At 33.5% G+C, this 18,493-nt stretch overlaps 2 protein-coding genes across 2 annotated transcripts in view; one reads left to right on the plus strand and one right to left on the minus strand.

The window, feature by feature from the left end:
* Nucleotides 1–288, plus strand: part of LOC131607448 (GDSL esterase/lipase At5g45960) — a 1,962-nt gene extending 1,674 nt beyond the window's left edge. The window contains exon 5 of the mRNA XM_058879451.1: nucleotides 1–288. This exon is cut by the window's left edge and continues 61 nt beyond it. Coding sequence (XP_058735434.1) covers nucleotides 1–133 — 133 coding nt within the window. The 3' untranslated portion in view covers nucleotides 134–288.
* An 11,773-nt stretch (nucleotides 289–12,061) lies between these two features.
* LOC131607449 (pathogenesis-related genes transcriptional activator PTI5-like) lies at nucleotides 12,062–13,253 on the minus strand. Its single transcript, XM_058879452.1, has one exon. The coding sequence runs from the start codon at nucleotides 13,040–13,042 to the stop codon at nucleotides 12,596–12,598; it is 447 nt and encodes a 148-aa protein (XP_058735435.1). The 5' UTR covers nucleotides 13,043–13,253; the 3' UTR covers nucleotides 12,062–12,595.
* Between the last annotated feature and the right edge of the window lie 5,240 nt (nucleotides 13,254–18,493).

The raw sequence follows: 18,493 nt of genomic DNA on the forward strand, positions 1-18,493 counted from the left end.
TAATCGTAATTCACATGTATGCTCTAATCCATCAAAATATGTATTTTGGGATTCAATACACCCCACAGAGAAGGTATACCATAACCTATTTATTGCCAACCGTCACATCCTTGATGGCCTTATTAACAGCTAGGATTCATAGTTATGATCAACGAACCAAGAGGCGGGTCATCAAAACCATCCTTTATTCTCAGATGGAAGTTTTAAACTTAGTAGGAAATTAAGTCAACATTGAATATAATTTCTCAAAGTGTATGCTTAATAGTTACTATCTCTTTCGTCATTTTTACATGTAATGTATTTTATCCATAAATATATTTTTTAAAATATTATTATTTATTGTTTTTTTTATAACATCTTTTATCAATAATAATAATAATAATAATAATAATAATAAAATTATAAAAAAATTACAACGACTCTCTAAAAAAGAAAATTTTTAAGAGGATATATTCAGTAAAAAGACAAACTTCTAAAAAAGAAAGAAAGAAAAGTAAGAAATAGTGCATAAATCAAATACAAGTCACCAAACACCTGAAAATTGAACAAGGTTATCGTCAAAACCTGAAAAATCAAAACTCGCTAACATTAAGAAATAAAATAAAATTATACAAACAAAACAACCTCCAATCGAAAACACCTTGATCTTAGAAGAGCAATCCGAAGAGCTTGATCCAAGCAAAAAATATGATGACCTATCTGTTGGGGAGTCTAGGAGAGTCGGGAACACCAATGAGAGTAATGCTCTCAGGACCATAAGAGAGGGAGACGCCACATCTCAACCCAAAACCTTAACGTGTTAGGTAAATGAGTCATCTCTCTTATAAATTCAACATTCCACCCATTCATAGGCAACGTGGAACTTTAATCACTCACGCTTGCACCCAACATTCTCCACCACAAGTGTGAGTCCTCCACGTCCTATAATAAGATCCAGCACTGGATCCAGCTCCCGCTCTCCCACCAAGCCAAACCACGACTCTGATACCACTGTTGAGAAGTCCGAGAAAGTCAGGAGCAACAATGGGGCTAATGTTCCAGGACCACAAGAGAGGGAGACGCCACATCTCAACCCAAAACCTTAAGGTGATAGGTGAATGGGTTCTCTCTCTTATAAATTCAACATTCCACCCATTCATAGACAATGTGCAGACTTTAATCACTCATATTTGCACCTAACATCCTCCCCCACAAGTGTGAGTCCTCCACATTCTATAACAGGATCCAACACCAAATCCACCTCCCGTTCTCCCACCAAGTCAAAAATTATACAAATAAATCAACCTCCAATTGAAAAACACCTTGATCTTAGAAGAGCAATCTCAAGAGTTTGATCCAGGAAAATAATATGATGACCTATTTGTTGAGGAGTCGGGGAGAGTTGGGAGCACAAATGAGAACAATGCTCCAGGACCACAAGAGAGGGGGGCGCCACATCTCAACCCAAAACCTTAAGGTGTAAGGTAAATGGTTTATTTTTCCCAACAACTAGTATCTGAGTCGTGGTTCGGCTCTCAGTTGTTGGGAACTCCAATATATTAACGTGGAAACTCCAAAACCAGAGAAAAACCACGGTCGTTGTCAATGGACAACCAGAGAATAACACTATGTAAAAATTGTTACAACACATCATATACCCTCAAATACCCCAGGTCCCCAGTACACCCACACCCTCCAAAACAAATATTTAACTACATCTCACAACACTCTAATACAAGAGTATAAGAGAACAGAGAAAGTAAAATACAAGCTTAAAGTGCTTTTGACTGGTACATCTTGGAACAAAGAACTTGAATCCTATATATAGCATTGAATTCTCTCTTCCATCACTAAACTGAGAGATGTGGAACTTAGAAAAACTATAATCCTATATATAGCCTTGGACTCCCTCTTACTTCATAAAACTAAGTGATGTGAGATTTCTTCATGTATATTTTCAATCAACCCCAAAAATTCCACCTTGATTAAAAATAATACATTAACTTTCATTGTCTTCACCGACAATCATATTCCACTATAAAAAGTATAGTCACTTGAAGCTACAGAGCACTACAAGAATTTTCACATTATCTTCACTGACAGTCATCGTTTTAAAAACTATCATACTCTTTCATGAAGAATATATTTCACTTGAAGATAAACCACTTCAAGAATTTCACATTGTCATCACCGACAATCATATACTCTCTCATAAAGAATAAATTTCACTTGAAGCTAAACCACTCCAAGAATTTCACATGTCAAAAACTAGGTTAAAAATTCATGGTGCAACTTCCTTGTTAGCAGAAGCTCTTCAACCACCGACATAATCATTCACCTTGTGTAATCTTGATTGTATCAACACATCTTTGACTTGAGTTTTCCACAAGCCAAAAACGATTCTTCCATCAATTTCTCTAGCCCAAACTGCACAACGGAACTTGTGACTGCAGCTCAACAACTCTTTCACAACACTACCCTTCCTTTTTGATGTGGAAGATCAGACAAAACTGCAACCACAGAGCATACTAAGAGCTCTGATACCACTGTTGGAGAGTCTGGGAGAGTCGGGAACATCAATGAGACCAATGCTCTAGGACCACAAGAGAGGGAGACGCCACATCTCAACCTAAAACCTTAACCACTCACACTTGCACCCAACACTATCTACCACTCAACTAAGGTACAAAAGTATTATGAATATACCATTTCAAGAAGGGATGGTATTCATATACACTAGCTTCTCTAGTAACATTGTCTTACTAGAAAATATTCAATCGTTTTTGGATTTTCAAAGAGTTTACATCATAAAATGGAAATTCTTAGTCGAACATGGAGAAACCATAGTTATAACCCCTAGAGACCTCAACAACTCAAACAAGATTCAAATTTCTCTAGGAAGCAATAAATCTCACCATAACCACCTAAATATAGATGATTGGCCCACTTTATCGAATTTTGACATAAAATACAAGAAATATTCCCATGATATATCCACATTCAAGAGATTTTATTTTGCAAAAACGGTTTAAAGAACACAATCACATTAGATGGTGTCCAACTATTCTAAACTAGACACGAAATTCGGCAAACATTAAAATATTATAAATAAATTTATAACTAATAAAATAATAAGATAAGTGGTCAACAATGTGTTACAATTAGAGTTTGACTTAATTCATTCTTTAAAATTGACTTATAATATGAATGGTAGGGGTGTACATGAGCCGATTTGATTTGAATTTGGACAAAACTAGAATTCAAATTATATAGGATACACTGATTTGTGTAAGCTAAAATAACCATTCACAATAGTATTAAGTCGGTTTGGATAAATAGAAAAATTTATGGGCTAAATAATGAATTACCTAATTTTTTATTTTTATTTTATTTTTCTTATATAATTATGAGTGATGTGTCAGACATAAATCAAATATGCTCCCCAGTCTAAAAAAGGAGTTTTTACTTCAATATAAGAGCCACTCCGTTACGCAGATTTTGCAGATTGATACAGGAGTTTTTGAGGATGGTTTTGTGGCCTTTGGTTGTGTCTTTTGAAACCAGCAAAATGTCATCTCTTTAGCTGCCTGCAATGGGGCCTTTGGTTCAAGGTGGAGAGGGTCGTGGTTCACTCAGATGCTCTAGTGGTGGTGAATTGTATTAATGAAATCCAGGATTTTGCTGTTATTGAGCCAGTTGTTGCGGACTGTGGAGATTTGCTTAGGAGTTTTAGTTTGTCATTTGTTGTATTTATTTATTAGTAGAAATTATTATGTTGATGCCCATAACTTAGTTAAGTTGGGTAAACTGCACGGGTCTAGAACCTGGATAGGGGGCCTTCCTGTTGGGGACCCCTTAGCGTCTATTTCGTCTTCGTTTCTCTAATGAGATTTCTTTCTCATAAAAAAAAATCTTCCATCAAGTTGCAATAATAAAAATTCCATTTGGAAATATAAACAACACAAAATTTGTTAGAGGTACAATTTATAGGTTGACTGAGTTGAATAACTTTGATAGGTTGGGTTCAGATTTATCTGAAACTCAACTGCTTTGATTGAATTTTCATTTCTAAAAATCATGTTTATCCAATAACTCGACCCCAGGAGAATTTAGAGAGACAAAAGTAAAAATTCTTATGATTGTGTTATTGAATTTTGAGAAATCTTTTGAAGTATTTAAGGGAATTGTGAAATATTTCGAAACACTTTGTACTTGTGTGATTCATATATATATATATATATATATATATATATATATATATATATATATATATATATATATATATATATATATATATATATATATATATATAATTGAGAGATTGATTAACACTTAGGTAAAAAAATAAATTTTGTTATTAAAAACTTGAGTGACTATTTTTTTAAAACTCTTTTGTAATATCTTATAATAACTTTTAAAAATAAAGTGAATCATAAAACTGCTTTCTCTATAATAAATTAGTATGATCCAACTGAATAAATAAATTTTTGTGTTTTTGTCTTTTGTTTTCTTCTGTGCTATTGTGTATTTGACTTGACTCTTAAGATGATAATATGTTGCTAGAGGTCATAAATTTGTTTGCCATCAAAAAAAAAAATTGCGTGTTTGAAATTATTAACCAATTAACTAAAATTATTTGTGTTTTTTTACATACATTTGATGAAATACCTTATTGGCTTACCAAACAAAAGGATTTCATGGAAAATAGATGAAGAAATTTTTTGATAATTGATTTTGTCTATATTTTTGCTTATCTTGAACCATTTAATTGAAAATATTAATTAAAAATAAGTCAAATAAGTAAATATTATTTATTTATTTACATAAATGTAATCTCTTAATTTAAAGTTTAATGATTGACAACAATATTTATTTATATTTATATGTTAATATAAATATGTTGATATTTATAAATTAATACTTTTTAAAGATAAATATTATTATAAAATTAAAATTAATAATATATTAATATATTATATTAGTTATAAATAGAACTGAAAATTTATATGTGTGGTTTAATTTAAAAAAAAAAATGGATCTCAAAGTACATTTTACGAACAACTCTCTATTTAGTACAATTATCAATTTTAAGATCAAGTTTATACTTTATAATTATTTTTTTTAGGAACACTTTATAATTTTAATTAGGAGTAGCTTGACTATAAACACTCTTAGGTTTGTGTTAACAATCTGCAATCATGAGTGGCCCAACCACCACTTAAAAATCATTTAAAATGTTGAAGCTGAATGCTTATTATTATTCTTGTTGTAATCTTATCGACATGATTGATATGAATTTAAAAAAAAGTGCCTTAAAATTAATTTCATGTCCATCTTTCTCTTATCAAAAACATACAAGCACATGGATAAACTAAAGAGAGAGTTGTGAAGCCTTAATTTCCAAATCAATGATCAAAGATGAGACAAAACATATCTAACTAACTCTCAACTACTCTGAACTGTACATCATTCTTTTCAAAATTTATTTTGAATCCCAAGTCATAATGAATCATGGGTGGATCTACAATTCATAGAGTTCGGGCACGCGCCCGGGCTTAACCTCTCTTTTCGTTATACACTCTCCACATAATAATTGATTTTTAGACAACATCAGAGGTAAAATTAATAACTTTTAGACAAAATTAAGGGCAAAATTAATAAAAATAGGGTGTGAAATTTTTGGACAAAATCAAGGGAAAAATTAGTAGAAATGAGGTGTAAATTTAGTAAAAACAGGGTGTAAAATTTTAGTCCAGGCTCCCTAGCTAAAAGATGTATCAAGTAGGCGCATTTTTAAAATAGAAGATAAGAGGATTAAATTCTAGTCATTGTATTGGATATTTGGTTTTCATGAAATCATGTGCAATCATAGATAATAAATGTTCATCATTACCCCTATAAGATTTTTTGCCTTACCCTCATGATTACTTTTTATGGAGGGTGTCGGTTATCATTACCCCTATTCAATCTAAGGGTAGGGTCTCGTGCATGGTTCCAACGCTATATAAATCCATCTATTCACTATTTTCTTCTTCTTAACCGTCCTTGCTTCCGAACGTCTCAAGATATTTTTTACTTATTTTTCTGTCGTTCCTTTCTTCGTGTGGTCAGGTAATATTTCCTATCCTCCCACTATTCTTGTTTTCCCATTTTGTTCTGCTTTACAATAATAGTCGTTATTCATGAGTGTGACGAGATTGGTAATGCGATTGCCTCACGAAATTCCCGTTGATTGGGATTTTATCAACGAGGAGCTCTATGGTGATTTTGTCGATTGCGACTTACTCTCTGATTCTGACTCATCGTCCTCTTCTTTAGGTTCGACCGAGATCACCATGGAGGTTCCTTGCTCAGCTTTTGATCCCTCAGTCGGGGTCAATGATTCTCAGTGGCAAAGTATGAGACCTATAGAGAATTTTAGGGAGAGGCGCGACATTTCCTACACCGGCATGAAAGTGACGTCATATTGGAACCTTGCGTCCCTGGTGAGAAGATTTGTGTTTGCCGCCCTCTGGGGTCTTCCCTGTAGTATTTTATTGTTATGAGTGTATGTTGGGGACACTTGGGGTAGGTATCCCCTTTACTGATTTTGAAGCTGACCTGTTGACCGCACTAAATGTTGCATTGCTCCTACCCAACTTCTATCGGATAGCGGGGGGTTCGTGAGATCCGTTCGAGGTTATCTGCGGTGCCTTGGGTGTGGAGCCTACATTAGGAGTTTTCTTCTCTTCTTATGAGTCGAAAGGCGTGGGGCGTAAAGGTTGGATCTCGCTGGCTGACTTGCCTGGGCGGGCTATTTTCCAAGTGCATTCTTCGAATTTTAAAAATTTTAAAGATAACTTATGTCGAGTGAGGGGTGGCGATAACTGTTGTAGGGTCCTGTATAAGGAAGACGACTCTAGGAGGGTTCCTTTTATTGGATGGTAGATCCTGTCCTGGTTAGGGGCTTTGAACCCGACCAATTGAGCCACCTTGAGTGGGAGGTTGTTGAGGCTTTTTGTTCCTTTGGGGTGATGATGGTCCTGGATATTTGGGACAGTGAGGAAGACCCGGTTAGACTCTGGTGTTTTATGGGTAAGGAGAGTTGATTATTGAAAATTTTATTTTGATTGTTTGTGCGCTATTACAGATATAATGTTGATCTCTTATTTTCTTTTGCAGAGAGGATGTCACACATGAACATCAAGGAGTAGAGGTCGCTATTGGAGAAGGCGGTGGCTCTAAGAGGAGATCAGGGCGTAGAGAAAAGAGAGCCGAAGGGAATTCGTATTCGGATTCCAAATATTCTGAAGAAGAGGAAAATCGGCTTCGAGGATGTCCATCAGCAAACCCTAGCTTCCTCGGGTGATAATCAGACTCCTCGTCATTTCATGAAGAAAAGCAAAAACATTTCGGGAAGGAAATTGTCGGAAGATGCTGGAAAGAAACCCATGAAGGGGACTGTCCAGGCCACCCCCCGAACCTGAGCTGGAGTGTCTTGGGTTACATCGCCCTCAAGGGAGGTCTTGGGTTAAGTCGCCCCCAGTGAAGATCTTGGGTTATCTGAGTAGAAAACACAACATACTCTCTAAAATTATGGGAAAATGAGCATTTTCATCATCATGAGTATGGATAATTTACAGCTTGGACTAAGTCAACGTAGCTTATCTCAACATATTAGTGGAAAATGTCTACATTTTGCATGTTTGTAAAATTAAGATGGTTTGCAAGCACTTCTAAAACAAGACTAATATCTAATCTTTGAGAAAATATTTTAAAAAGAAAAGCCAAGTGAAAAAGATTTGAATGTGGTTTTGATGTTTTTTATGATTTTTGAAAGGATTTTGATATGCTTAAGTGTTTTGAAGCATTTATTAAGAAAAAAGTTTTTACAATCACTTGACAAAGTCAAGGTTTATAGAAAAAGGTTTTTAGTTTGAAAAAAAAGAAGGTTTTTGAAAAAAAAAAAAGGATAAGATTTTGAAAATTGAAGAAGATGAGTAAGAGATGAAGGGATTATCCTAAAGCATAAAGTAAAAGCTAAGGAATAGAAATATCTAACCAAGCAAGAAGCAAGCATTTGACAATAAGTCAAAATAAACATTCCCTTTCCTTTGGATTAAGCATTAGGGAAAACCAACCATAAGCAGATGAAAGTCAAATTGCGTCAGATAAACCCAAAGCATCAGATGAATCTTGGAACATCAAACAAATTTAAAGTATCAAGCTAAGCCACATGTATCAGATGAAATCTCAAGTGTCTCATTATGAAGTATTAAAATTCTCATGCATAAGAGGAAATCTCAAAGTCACAGTTAACAATCCTTGCATCAGATAAAAACACAAAAACAGACAGATAAAACCCAAAGTATCAGATGAATCTCTTAAGATCTCCACTAAAAGTCTCAGGCTCAGATGAATGGTCCAGATAAATCTTAGGTCTCGGATGAAAGTCCAAAGCAAATGATCTATCATAAGTTCAAAAGTCCAAATCTCCATAGTAAAGGATAGTAACCATAGTCCAATTGAGAAGTTTTTTAGGGTTTTGCCTTTATTAATGTCTTTTAAAAGAAAAATAAATAAATGCCCAAGGGGCAAAAGGAAAAGGCATAAAGATAAATGACATAAACATAAACAAATAAATGAAAATGTAATTCTAAATGATAAATTGCATAAAAGTAAATTGCAAGAATTTAAATGGCAAGAAATTAAATGGCATTAATGTTAATGTTAGTAATTATGGTTAATCAACCATTTCGGGACAATTTAGCGCTAGGTTAAGCAATCGTAGATGTAGTTATATAGAAGTGGAAACTATGAGGTCAATCAATAACAATTTATGTATCATACTTGTTAGAGAAATGATAAAGATCACTCTCCTAAAACAAGTAACACGAGTAAAAACCAAAGAGTGATCAAGCACAAAAGGCAAGGAGATTGGTCCATTACTTCAATCATTCTTCATGATGACTTAGGACAAACTTATCATCAATCCAAAGTACCTCAAGTGATCCAATGATCAATGGAAGGTAGATTTGAAATGATGAAAGTTCATCAATCATAATTCCAAACTTCATGAACAAGATTGACTACTAATCATCCACTTGTGATAAAAATAAAAATAAGAAGAAAGAGATGAAGATGGATAGAGAAAACCAAATGGGATCACAACATTGATCAAGTCATCATTAAGATCAATCACCTTTCTTGGTGGATTAAGGTTATAAACGAAAACAATACCTAAAGTCCATTGATACTAATGAGATCTATGATCAAAGAGATCATAATCCAAGGCAACCAACAATCAAACAAAAGAAAATGCATGAAAAGGATTTTTAAATGATTTTTTAAAATGGAAAAAATGAAAATAGTAAAGTAATATTAAATTTTAAAGTAAATGATAAATAAAAACATAGAAAAACAAGAAATTATGCAAAGCATATTTAGAAAGATTTTGGATATTTTTAGAATCAGAAAACTATTTTTAAACTAATAAAAACAAGTCAAATATGAGAAAAATAAAATAAAATAGAAAAAATAAAAATAAAAACCTCAAAAAATTACATAGGGTGTAAAATGAGATAAAATATTTTTTTGAATTATTTCATAATTTTTTGAGTTAAAAGTGAACTAAAATCAATTTTCTAAAACAAAATAAAATTAAAATAAATAAATAAAAAAGAAAATAAATTAAAAAAAAACATATGCATTGGATCAAGGTTTTATGAATTGACGTGGCAGATTCAAGGGATCTAAGGCTATAGCACATCATGCAAATTATTTCAAAAAACACATCAAATTCAATTTAAAATAGCTCTAGTCATCTTCTCCGGTGATTTGCTCATCAGAGTTTGACACTTTGTAACTTCAGGTTATGAGCCTATGCCGTTAGAATCGTTTCATTGTTGCGAACTCAAAAAATCCATTAAAATTTATATAAATTATGTGAAGAGAATTTTGGAGAAAACACAGTGAAAACACAAGAATGAAAAATAAAATTAAATGATGAACACGAAGGATCAATGCAAGGTAAGTTAGCGGAATGGATCAGGGAACCAATAGCTACATAATGACATCGAGCTTTAGTCAAAATGATGCCTCTAGCTACCTTGTCCAAATGGTAATCAGAGTAGCTAAACTGGTGACTTGGTTAGAGCAATTCAGAGGCTCTCAAGGCTTGAGAATTGTTGCATAAGCTTCAGAGAGTGACGGTGAAGCTTAAGGAATCAAGAGGTAGCTTTGAAAGTGTCAAAAAATGGAATACGATCTCAAAAAAAATTGGTGAAAATTTGAAGTTCAAGCAAGGGTTTGATGGGTTGTCAAAGCTTGAGAATTAAGGCAATAGCTTCTTCTATTTATAGCTGAGGTGGGAGAGTTTCATACGTGTGAAAATGATGCAAATCCGTGTGAAATTGCGAGCAAGCAAAGTGTGATCATCCTTGTGAATGAAGTCACTCAAAACCCAAGCAAAACCTTCACATTTTGGGTCTTTTTTATCTTTAGCAATCACTAAACATTCTCAGGTCCTAAACACGTGCAAACTTTGGCTTGAATTGGAGTAATTTGTAATTTGTAAATTCTGACCAAGTAAAAAATTCAGTTTCATAGAGGCATTTCTAAACCTATGTGAAATCTCGTACACTTGACCTTTATTGCACATTTCTTTTGTAAAATGCTTACATCATAACAAAGAGTACAACGTGAAAAGAAAATATTGATTAGGATGCTTGAGCAAAAAGTTATGGCAATGTGAAGTTGGTACCATGACCTGTAATTACAAGTCAAAATAATTCTAATTCCAAAATGACCTATAATGTCATCCAACTTTTCATGGCCTTCCAAACATAATTGGCCTTTGATACTTGAAGTAAACTTGTAGAGGACATCAAGAATGAAATTTTGCAAAAAGAACCACTAAAAATTGTTGAATATTGAAGGAGTTATAATCTTTGGAAGTTAGACAAAATTCAGTTGAATTATAAGTCAACTTTCACCAAGTCCACAAATGACCTCTAATGTTTTCAAACTTTTGATGATCTTTCAAGCAAAATTGGCTCTTGACTTGTAAAGAGAAGTTGTAGAGGATGACAAGAAAAGTCATTTTCCCAAAGAAGAACTAAAAAATGTTTTAAAAAATGAGTAAGTTGTGATATCTTGAACTTGAAATGTTGACTTTTTGGTTAAACCACCTTGATCAAACTTGAATATTTTGATCTTTTCTTGCAATTCAAGGTACATTGATGCACATATGAACCTCCCATGATAGATTCTTTGATAAAACTTTGATTGAACGAGATCAAAGATTGAGGTTACTTGATGGAGAAGGCATGGAAATAAACATATGAGCCTTGAACTTTTCTTGAGAAGTAAGCAACCAAACTTTGGACAATTCGTGATCAATTGATATTGAATGATACTTGAAGATACCATGCATAATATTATAGGTCAAGCCTTGATGAATGAGCCTTTAAGAGTCAATGATTGATCAATCTCTTTAGCTTGAGCAATCAAAACCCTATCTGATGAAACCATGCTTGATATCTTGATCCAATATCCCTATCTTGCAAATCAAATGAAAGATACAAAACATATTTTAGTATTTGGATTAAAGTTAGTGACATATAAAGAATATACACAAACAAGAAGAAAGCACACAAAAAGGGTGTTTGGTGATCTCCACAAGGCAAACACAAAGAGAGAGGGATCTTAGGGGTAAAAATTAGAATATGACAGAGGGGTGTTGTTTTGGATCTGCCAAAGTCTCAATTGACTAAAGCTCAGTCCATCTCAAGCCCACTCTACTCGACCCAAAATATAAAAACAATTCACATGCTATCAGAAGGTAAACAATCTATGATCTCCAAATTCACTATAGTCATCTTGAATCTTGATTTGACTTGAGCGTTGGAATGCTAACCATACAGGTTCACCCAACACCCCCGTAAAGAAGATCAGAGTCACCGTTCAAGATCAACACTTATTCAACAATCTTCATTTCTAATTCCTTTACGAAATTAAAACATCTATTTTTTTTCCGGAACAGAACAAAACGCATATACTAATACACTTATAAAATGCTTTAACAAAATATGCAGAGTTTTAAATTTAAACTCATTCACTACACTAAATATCAAACTAAGCACGTACAATACCATTGCAATCTTAAAACTTTATTCTACACATTAAAACATAATTCAACCAAAATAAGCCCATACATTCCATTACAATCTTAAATATAATCCAACTTTGATGATGGTTTCGGTTTGGATTTGCATCTTAGTCTATCCCCGAAGTGATGTATCCGCATAACTTTTTAAGTTCGACTCTTTTTTTTCTTTCTTATGTAATAGATAAAATATTAATATATATTACAATTTTCTCTTTTACTAGGTTCAAACTCCAATCTTTCCAACTTCTTTAGTCATTAGTCCAGATCCATTGAACTATCAATCTCTAGAATCCAATTGTGAGTGACTATCATATGATGAAGCTATATACATATTCAAGCTCCAAGCACTATTTACGGTAGCATATAATATATGGCTCAGCTTCACATTTTGTACTTTTAGTCTATTATTTCACATTTCTTCACAAACATGCATGCACATACAAAAGCAGTTATATGATATACAAAGCTTTAAATTGAACAAGAGTTGCTAGTACTTGACTCAGAGTTCTTATTGTTGATTTTCTCTGAGCTCAAACCGTGCTTAGAAGTCGAACTCCATTGCAGAGAAGCAGAAAACTCATGTGGGAAATTCAACAAAGCCTTAGAACCCCTCATTCTAAAAGCAGCTTTATCATAAGCAATTGCAGCTTCTTCAGCTGTTTGGAATGTACCGAGCCATATCCTAGCTCCATTTCGCGCCGAGTCACGAATCTCGGCCGCATATTTCCCCCACGGTCGACGCCTTACGCCTCTGTACTTCTTCTTTTTAATGTCCTTCATCTGCTCTAGGCCATTTTGGTGCATTTGTTGAACCATTGTGTTGCTGAGTTCATTGGCCTCGTTAAGAATTTGGTATATGAGCATGTCTTGAGAATCGTTTTCATTGAGGGGTAGCTCAGTTTGTATCAAAGCCATGAAACAAAGGTGGCTTTTGAAGAAATGTTGGAAGGTTGTGTTTTGTGGCTCTGAACTTGTGTATTTATTGAGTTTCTTCCAATATATCAACGTTGCAAAATATTGCACATGTTTATGGTATGGTTTTCTTCCAACAATAATTAAGGTAGAGTCAAAAATGGCTCAATTATCATTACAAGGACATGGAGTGAATAGTTTAGATTCTTCATAAGCTAAAATGCTAAAGCATGTTTCACATTTATGATGATTATTTTTATGATACATGCTGTACGTGGGTGGAGAATTTGAGATAAAATGAACTCTCCATTGATTATATGTGTCTATGCTTAATCAGATGCGATGAAAATGACTACTGCATTAATTAATAATTAATTAATTAGATAGGGTGGATGGTAGTCCGAGGATGAATCACAAGAGAGAAATTTCACATCTCTAATCTTTATCCAAAATTTTAATGTGTTAGGTAAATGTGTCTCTCTTATAAATCAAACAATTTACTCATTCATATGCGATGTGGGACTTTAACCACTCACACTTGCACCCGGAATTCAACACCGGATCCAGCTCTTGCTCCCCCACCAAGCTGAATCACGGCTCTGATATTACCGTTGGGAAAATGTAGGGAGCGTCGTCTCTCCCACAAGTGTGAGTCACTCACATCACTAGCCTTGATCCACACTAGGATCCACTTCCGCTCTCCCACCGAGTCAATCAGACTCTGATACCACTTGTTGGGAAAGTTTGGGGAGCAAGGTCCAAAAGTGTCAAGCTCCTGCTCCCCCCACCAAACCGAACAACGGTTCTGATATATGAGTAGGGGAGTCCGAGAAAGTCGGGAGCTCCCCCACCAAACCGAACCACGATTTTGATATCAGAGTTGGGGAGTCCGAGGAAGTCGGGAGCTCCCCCACCAAACCGAACCACGATTTTGATATCTGAGTTGGTGAGTCCGAGGAAGTCGTGAGCACCAACAGAACCAATACTTCAGGACCACAGGAGAGAAAATGTCACATCTCCATCCAAAATTTTAAGGTGTTAGGTAAATTGGTCATCTCTCTTATAAATCTAACATTCCATCCATTCATAAGCGATGTGGAACTTTAACCACTCACACTTGCACCCAACAGGTGGGATATCTCAATTGATACGTGATAGCTGTTAAGTGTCAAAATGTAGTTATTTTGTGTTTGTAAATAGTGACACTTATCGATATTTTTTGTTAATACCGTTCGAATAATACCCCGTTTTGTGTATAAATACGTATACTTTGTGAATAGATGTATCTTCATATACTTTTATACTTTTTGATAGTTTTCTATTCATTTTGTAGGTATTGAGGCGTATTTGGAGCATGAGCAATAACGTGGCGAAGACACGGCTTCAAACGCGCGATTTTGAGCGGCGGAATCAATTCATTCGGCAAATAAAGCTCAAAACCAAATAATAATAAATCACCAATTTGGTTGATATGTTGTCATTGTTAGATAGAGCATGAAATAAGCTTTCCAACGCTTCGAACCGGGCGCAAATCGGAGTTACGGTTCTCAAGATATGGCCAAAACAAGATTTCAATTTTCTGTTGAGCGGGCTAAGCGGGCTTGACCGCGCTAAGCGCGGTCTGGGCGGTTTGGAAAGTCATTAAATAGGGAAAAATCACATTTTTTAGGGTTATGCTTTGGGGTATTTGTTCCCAAAGTCATCACAACCATTTTTGAGTGGAAAGATGCTAGAAAACACATTGGAGCTGTCAAATGGATGATCCGGGGTTGAATCCTTCATCAATCGGAGCCGACAAACCATGAGATTTTTGAGTTTTCTTCTTTTCTTCTCTTTGTGGTTTCATTTGTGGGTTTTGTATATATATACTTTGATCTCATGTATATTTGTCGCCCATGGCGTTGTATAAAGTTGCTTTACAATATAAACTTGTTGTTTTTCCTGATTTTTTACATCTTGATGTTTGGGTTATGTTTGGTGGGTTGTTTTGCATCTTGATGTTAGGGGTTTGTGTTGTTGTAGAGATAGACCTCACAAATCTTGATTAGGAGAGATAATCATTAGCTTCTTGATTGTAGAGATAGATGAAGAGTTAATGTTCACTTTGTGTTGGTTCGTAATGCTACCGGGTTGTTTGATTGGTGGAGAGATCGTGGATTGAGCAATATTTTAATTTAACACGGTAAGCTACCGTATCTTTGATTGGTGGAGAAATCGTCAACTAAGCATACAATAGAACTCGTGGAGGTGTTTGGACACGAATGCCGACAACGGGCAACACGTGAATGGTTTAAGGAGTATAGTAGACTGAGTGCAACTGGTCGATAAGTTTAAGTTTGTGAAGAGTAGATTATATGCAATACTTGATAGTTTCTTCTATTTGAAGAATGTATTCTTTTTGTGTTGATATTTACTTTTTCATTTCATATTTAAATTCATTCAAAACCAAACTCATAACTAAGAATCCGTCGAACGACAGTTCAGTAGCACTAATCTCTGTGGACACGATAAATTCCCGGATAAATATTTCCAAATCTTTTGTTGCTTACCGCTTTACCGCTTCAACATAGCTTAACTAAATATTTGCAAGCTGTGGTTTAAATTTTTAATTTTAACAAGGTTAAGTATGTTTTTGGTCTCTATAAATATCTCAAATTTCATTTTTAGTCCCTATTAAAAAAATGATATATTTTAGTCCTATAAAATTTGTATGCATGCAATTTTATTCTCTGCTATTTTTTAAAATTTTGAAAACTATTTAATTACTTTTAAATTTTTAAATTTTTAAATAATTTTTTTCATATGTGTTTAGAATATTATAAAATATTTCTTTACCAAATTATAGAATTTTTTAAAATGAGAATAATTAAATATGAATTTTTTAAATTTCAAAATATAATGATAAAAGTAATGTAGAAATCAAATTTTGAATTCCTTCTTTTTCGAAGAATTTTTTACAACGTTCTAAACATGTCTGTAAGATAATCATTCAAAAATAATAATCGGTTTAACAGTAAGGACTAAAACTATGTGCATAATAATTTTGTGGGACCAAAATATGTCATTTTTTTTAATAGGGACTAAAAATAAAATTTGAGATATTTATAAGGACAAAAACATTCTCAACCCTTTTAACAAAAATATTTATTTATATTTACACAAATTATTTATGGTAAATAATAAAATAATTTATTTTTGGTTTATAAATCATTTTATAAGATATCAAGAAAATTTATGAAATTAAACTAAAAAGGATATATAAAATTGTTTTCTTAATTGTTTTTAAACAATCTCAAAAATTTATTTCAATATATAAATTCTGATATAAATAATTCAAATACATCTAGCCATTATGAAATGTCTTGAATTGATTTCATAAGTAACAAACATTTCAACTCCATAAGTTTGGTTAGATTCTAGGCACACTAATACTCTGTAGTCATAAAGTTTTTTATTTTATTTTTTAGGTTTGTGTCTCATTACTAGGGACAAGGTTTCAGTGACTTTGCATTTTCATAACTTTGATAACTTTAGTACACATTTCATTTTTTCACATCAATATAATATTTATTAATAATTCATTCATTTATTTTATAAAGTAAAGTTACCAAAGTTATGAAACAGTAAAGTCACCCAAGCCATTCCCCATTACTAGGGGTGGACAAAACGTGACACAAAATGCCTGAAATAATAAAAAAAAAAAAAAGGGAAATGGGTGGGTTGAAACGGATTAACGGGCTCATGAATAAATCCACTAAACATGTTCTGAACTCGAACACCAATAGAATTTTTCTATTTTCAACCCAAAAAACCATAGATTTTGTTTATGTTTTATGATTATATTTGTTTCTTTCACTCTTTTTCTATTCTTCTCCAAATGCTTCTTCTTGGTTCACTAACATCTTCACCACCAAAACTAACAATCTCAACTTTCCTCCATTTTTTCATTCATTTTTTACAGCAAAGCCACTTAATCTTCCCTTTATAGCAACACTTCTAAATCCAATAATGACGCTTTTCAATCTTCTAACACAAGTACAAAAACATTCAAAGTAACCCCTTTTAGAATAGAAACATAACTCAAAACCATCTCAACTCATCTCAAGATTCTATTTCAACCACAAACTATACCTCTTTTTATGTTCTTGATGAACTAAGTCTTGGGATAAGACAAATCAAATTGCAAGTATGAAGGATGTGATTCGTTTATTTTATGAAACTATTGGGGTGCAAAAGCAACGCTAATATATATAAAAAGAAGAAAGGTACAAAAGATGCTCAAAGAAAAGCCATTAAGGGATGGAAAATTTAAAGCATGGGAATCCTAGCCTGTTGTGAACATATAAAGCCTAAGCTTGAGGAGGAATGGAATTGTGCCAAGAAAAGCTGAAGAAGGCAAACCAATATTAACTAACTTGTCTGCCAAGCTATTGCCTTCCCTAAAAATGTGAGTGATAATAACTTTCATGCTTACAAGAACTGTGCAAATGATAAATCTTGATTGAATTTGCCAAGGAACCAGATGAGAAGAGTTGAAGGAAAAAGTGCATAACTTAGAGTCAGTTTTGATCTAGTGGTTTTGCCAGCTCTTAAATTGACCAATCTCAATGGCGAGCATGATGACATTGATCTTAGAATTAAATGGCTTATCTTGACCATGATTTCAAGTGAAAGCATGATAAGTGCCAAAATATCGTTACTTTGAGTATATAATTGTGACACTTATCGATTCTATTCTTTTGGTTTTTGTAATAAAATCCCAACTTTTGTGTAAATATTCGTATGCTTGAGTTTTTATTTGTTTTGTGTATCGTTTGATATTTTTTCTTTGTTTTATATGTATTTATGGATATTAGAGTCTCGAGGAATAAAGTGTCGAAGGCACGACTTCAATTTCGCAGTTTTGGAGCAATAAAATGAAAATCATGCGGAAGCTCGCTTAGCCACCTTCAAGCGCACTTCCATAGGCTCAAAATAAGGATGAGAAAAATCATCAATTTGGTTTCTATTTAGTCATTGTTAGATAAAACATTGAATAAGCTTTCCAACGCTTCGAACCGGACGCAATTCGGAGTTACGGTTCTCAAGTTATGGCAAAAACAAAATTTATTTTTTCTGCTACTCGCTTAGCGAGCTATTGCCAGAGACAACAGCTCGTTAAAAGGGGCAAAAATCACATTTTTAAGGTTATGTTTAAGGGTATTTGTTCCCAACTCATCAAACTATCATTTTTAGGTTAGATTAGGTTAGAAAACAACTATGGAGCTTGCATTTGGATGATTTGAGGTAGGTTGCTCATCAATCGAAGCTAACAAACTGGGAGATTTTCAGTTCATTTCTCTTCATCTTTGTGTTTTATATTATAGTTGGGTTTTATGTGTGTATTTACTTTGAACTCATGTATATTTGTCGCCCATGGTGTTATATAAAACTTGCTTTATAAATCTGTGTTGA

This window comes from Vicia villosa, linkage group LG5, assembly GCF_029867415.1.
Source record: "Vicia villosa cultivar HV-30 ecotype Madison, WI linkage group LG5, Vvil1.0, whole genome shotgun sequence".
Classification (NCBI taxonomy): Eukaryota; Viridiplantae; Streptophyta; class Magnoliopsida; order Fabales; family Fabaceae; genus Vicia; species Vicia villosa.

Excerpts from the sequence above, each read along its gene's own strand:
- LOC131607449 (XM_058879452.1), bottom strand. The coding sequence starts at position 13,042 with ATGGCTTTGATACAAACTGAGCTACCCCTCAATGAAAACGATTCTCAA.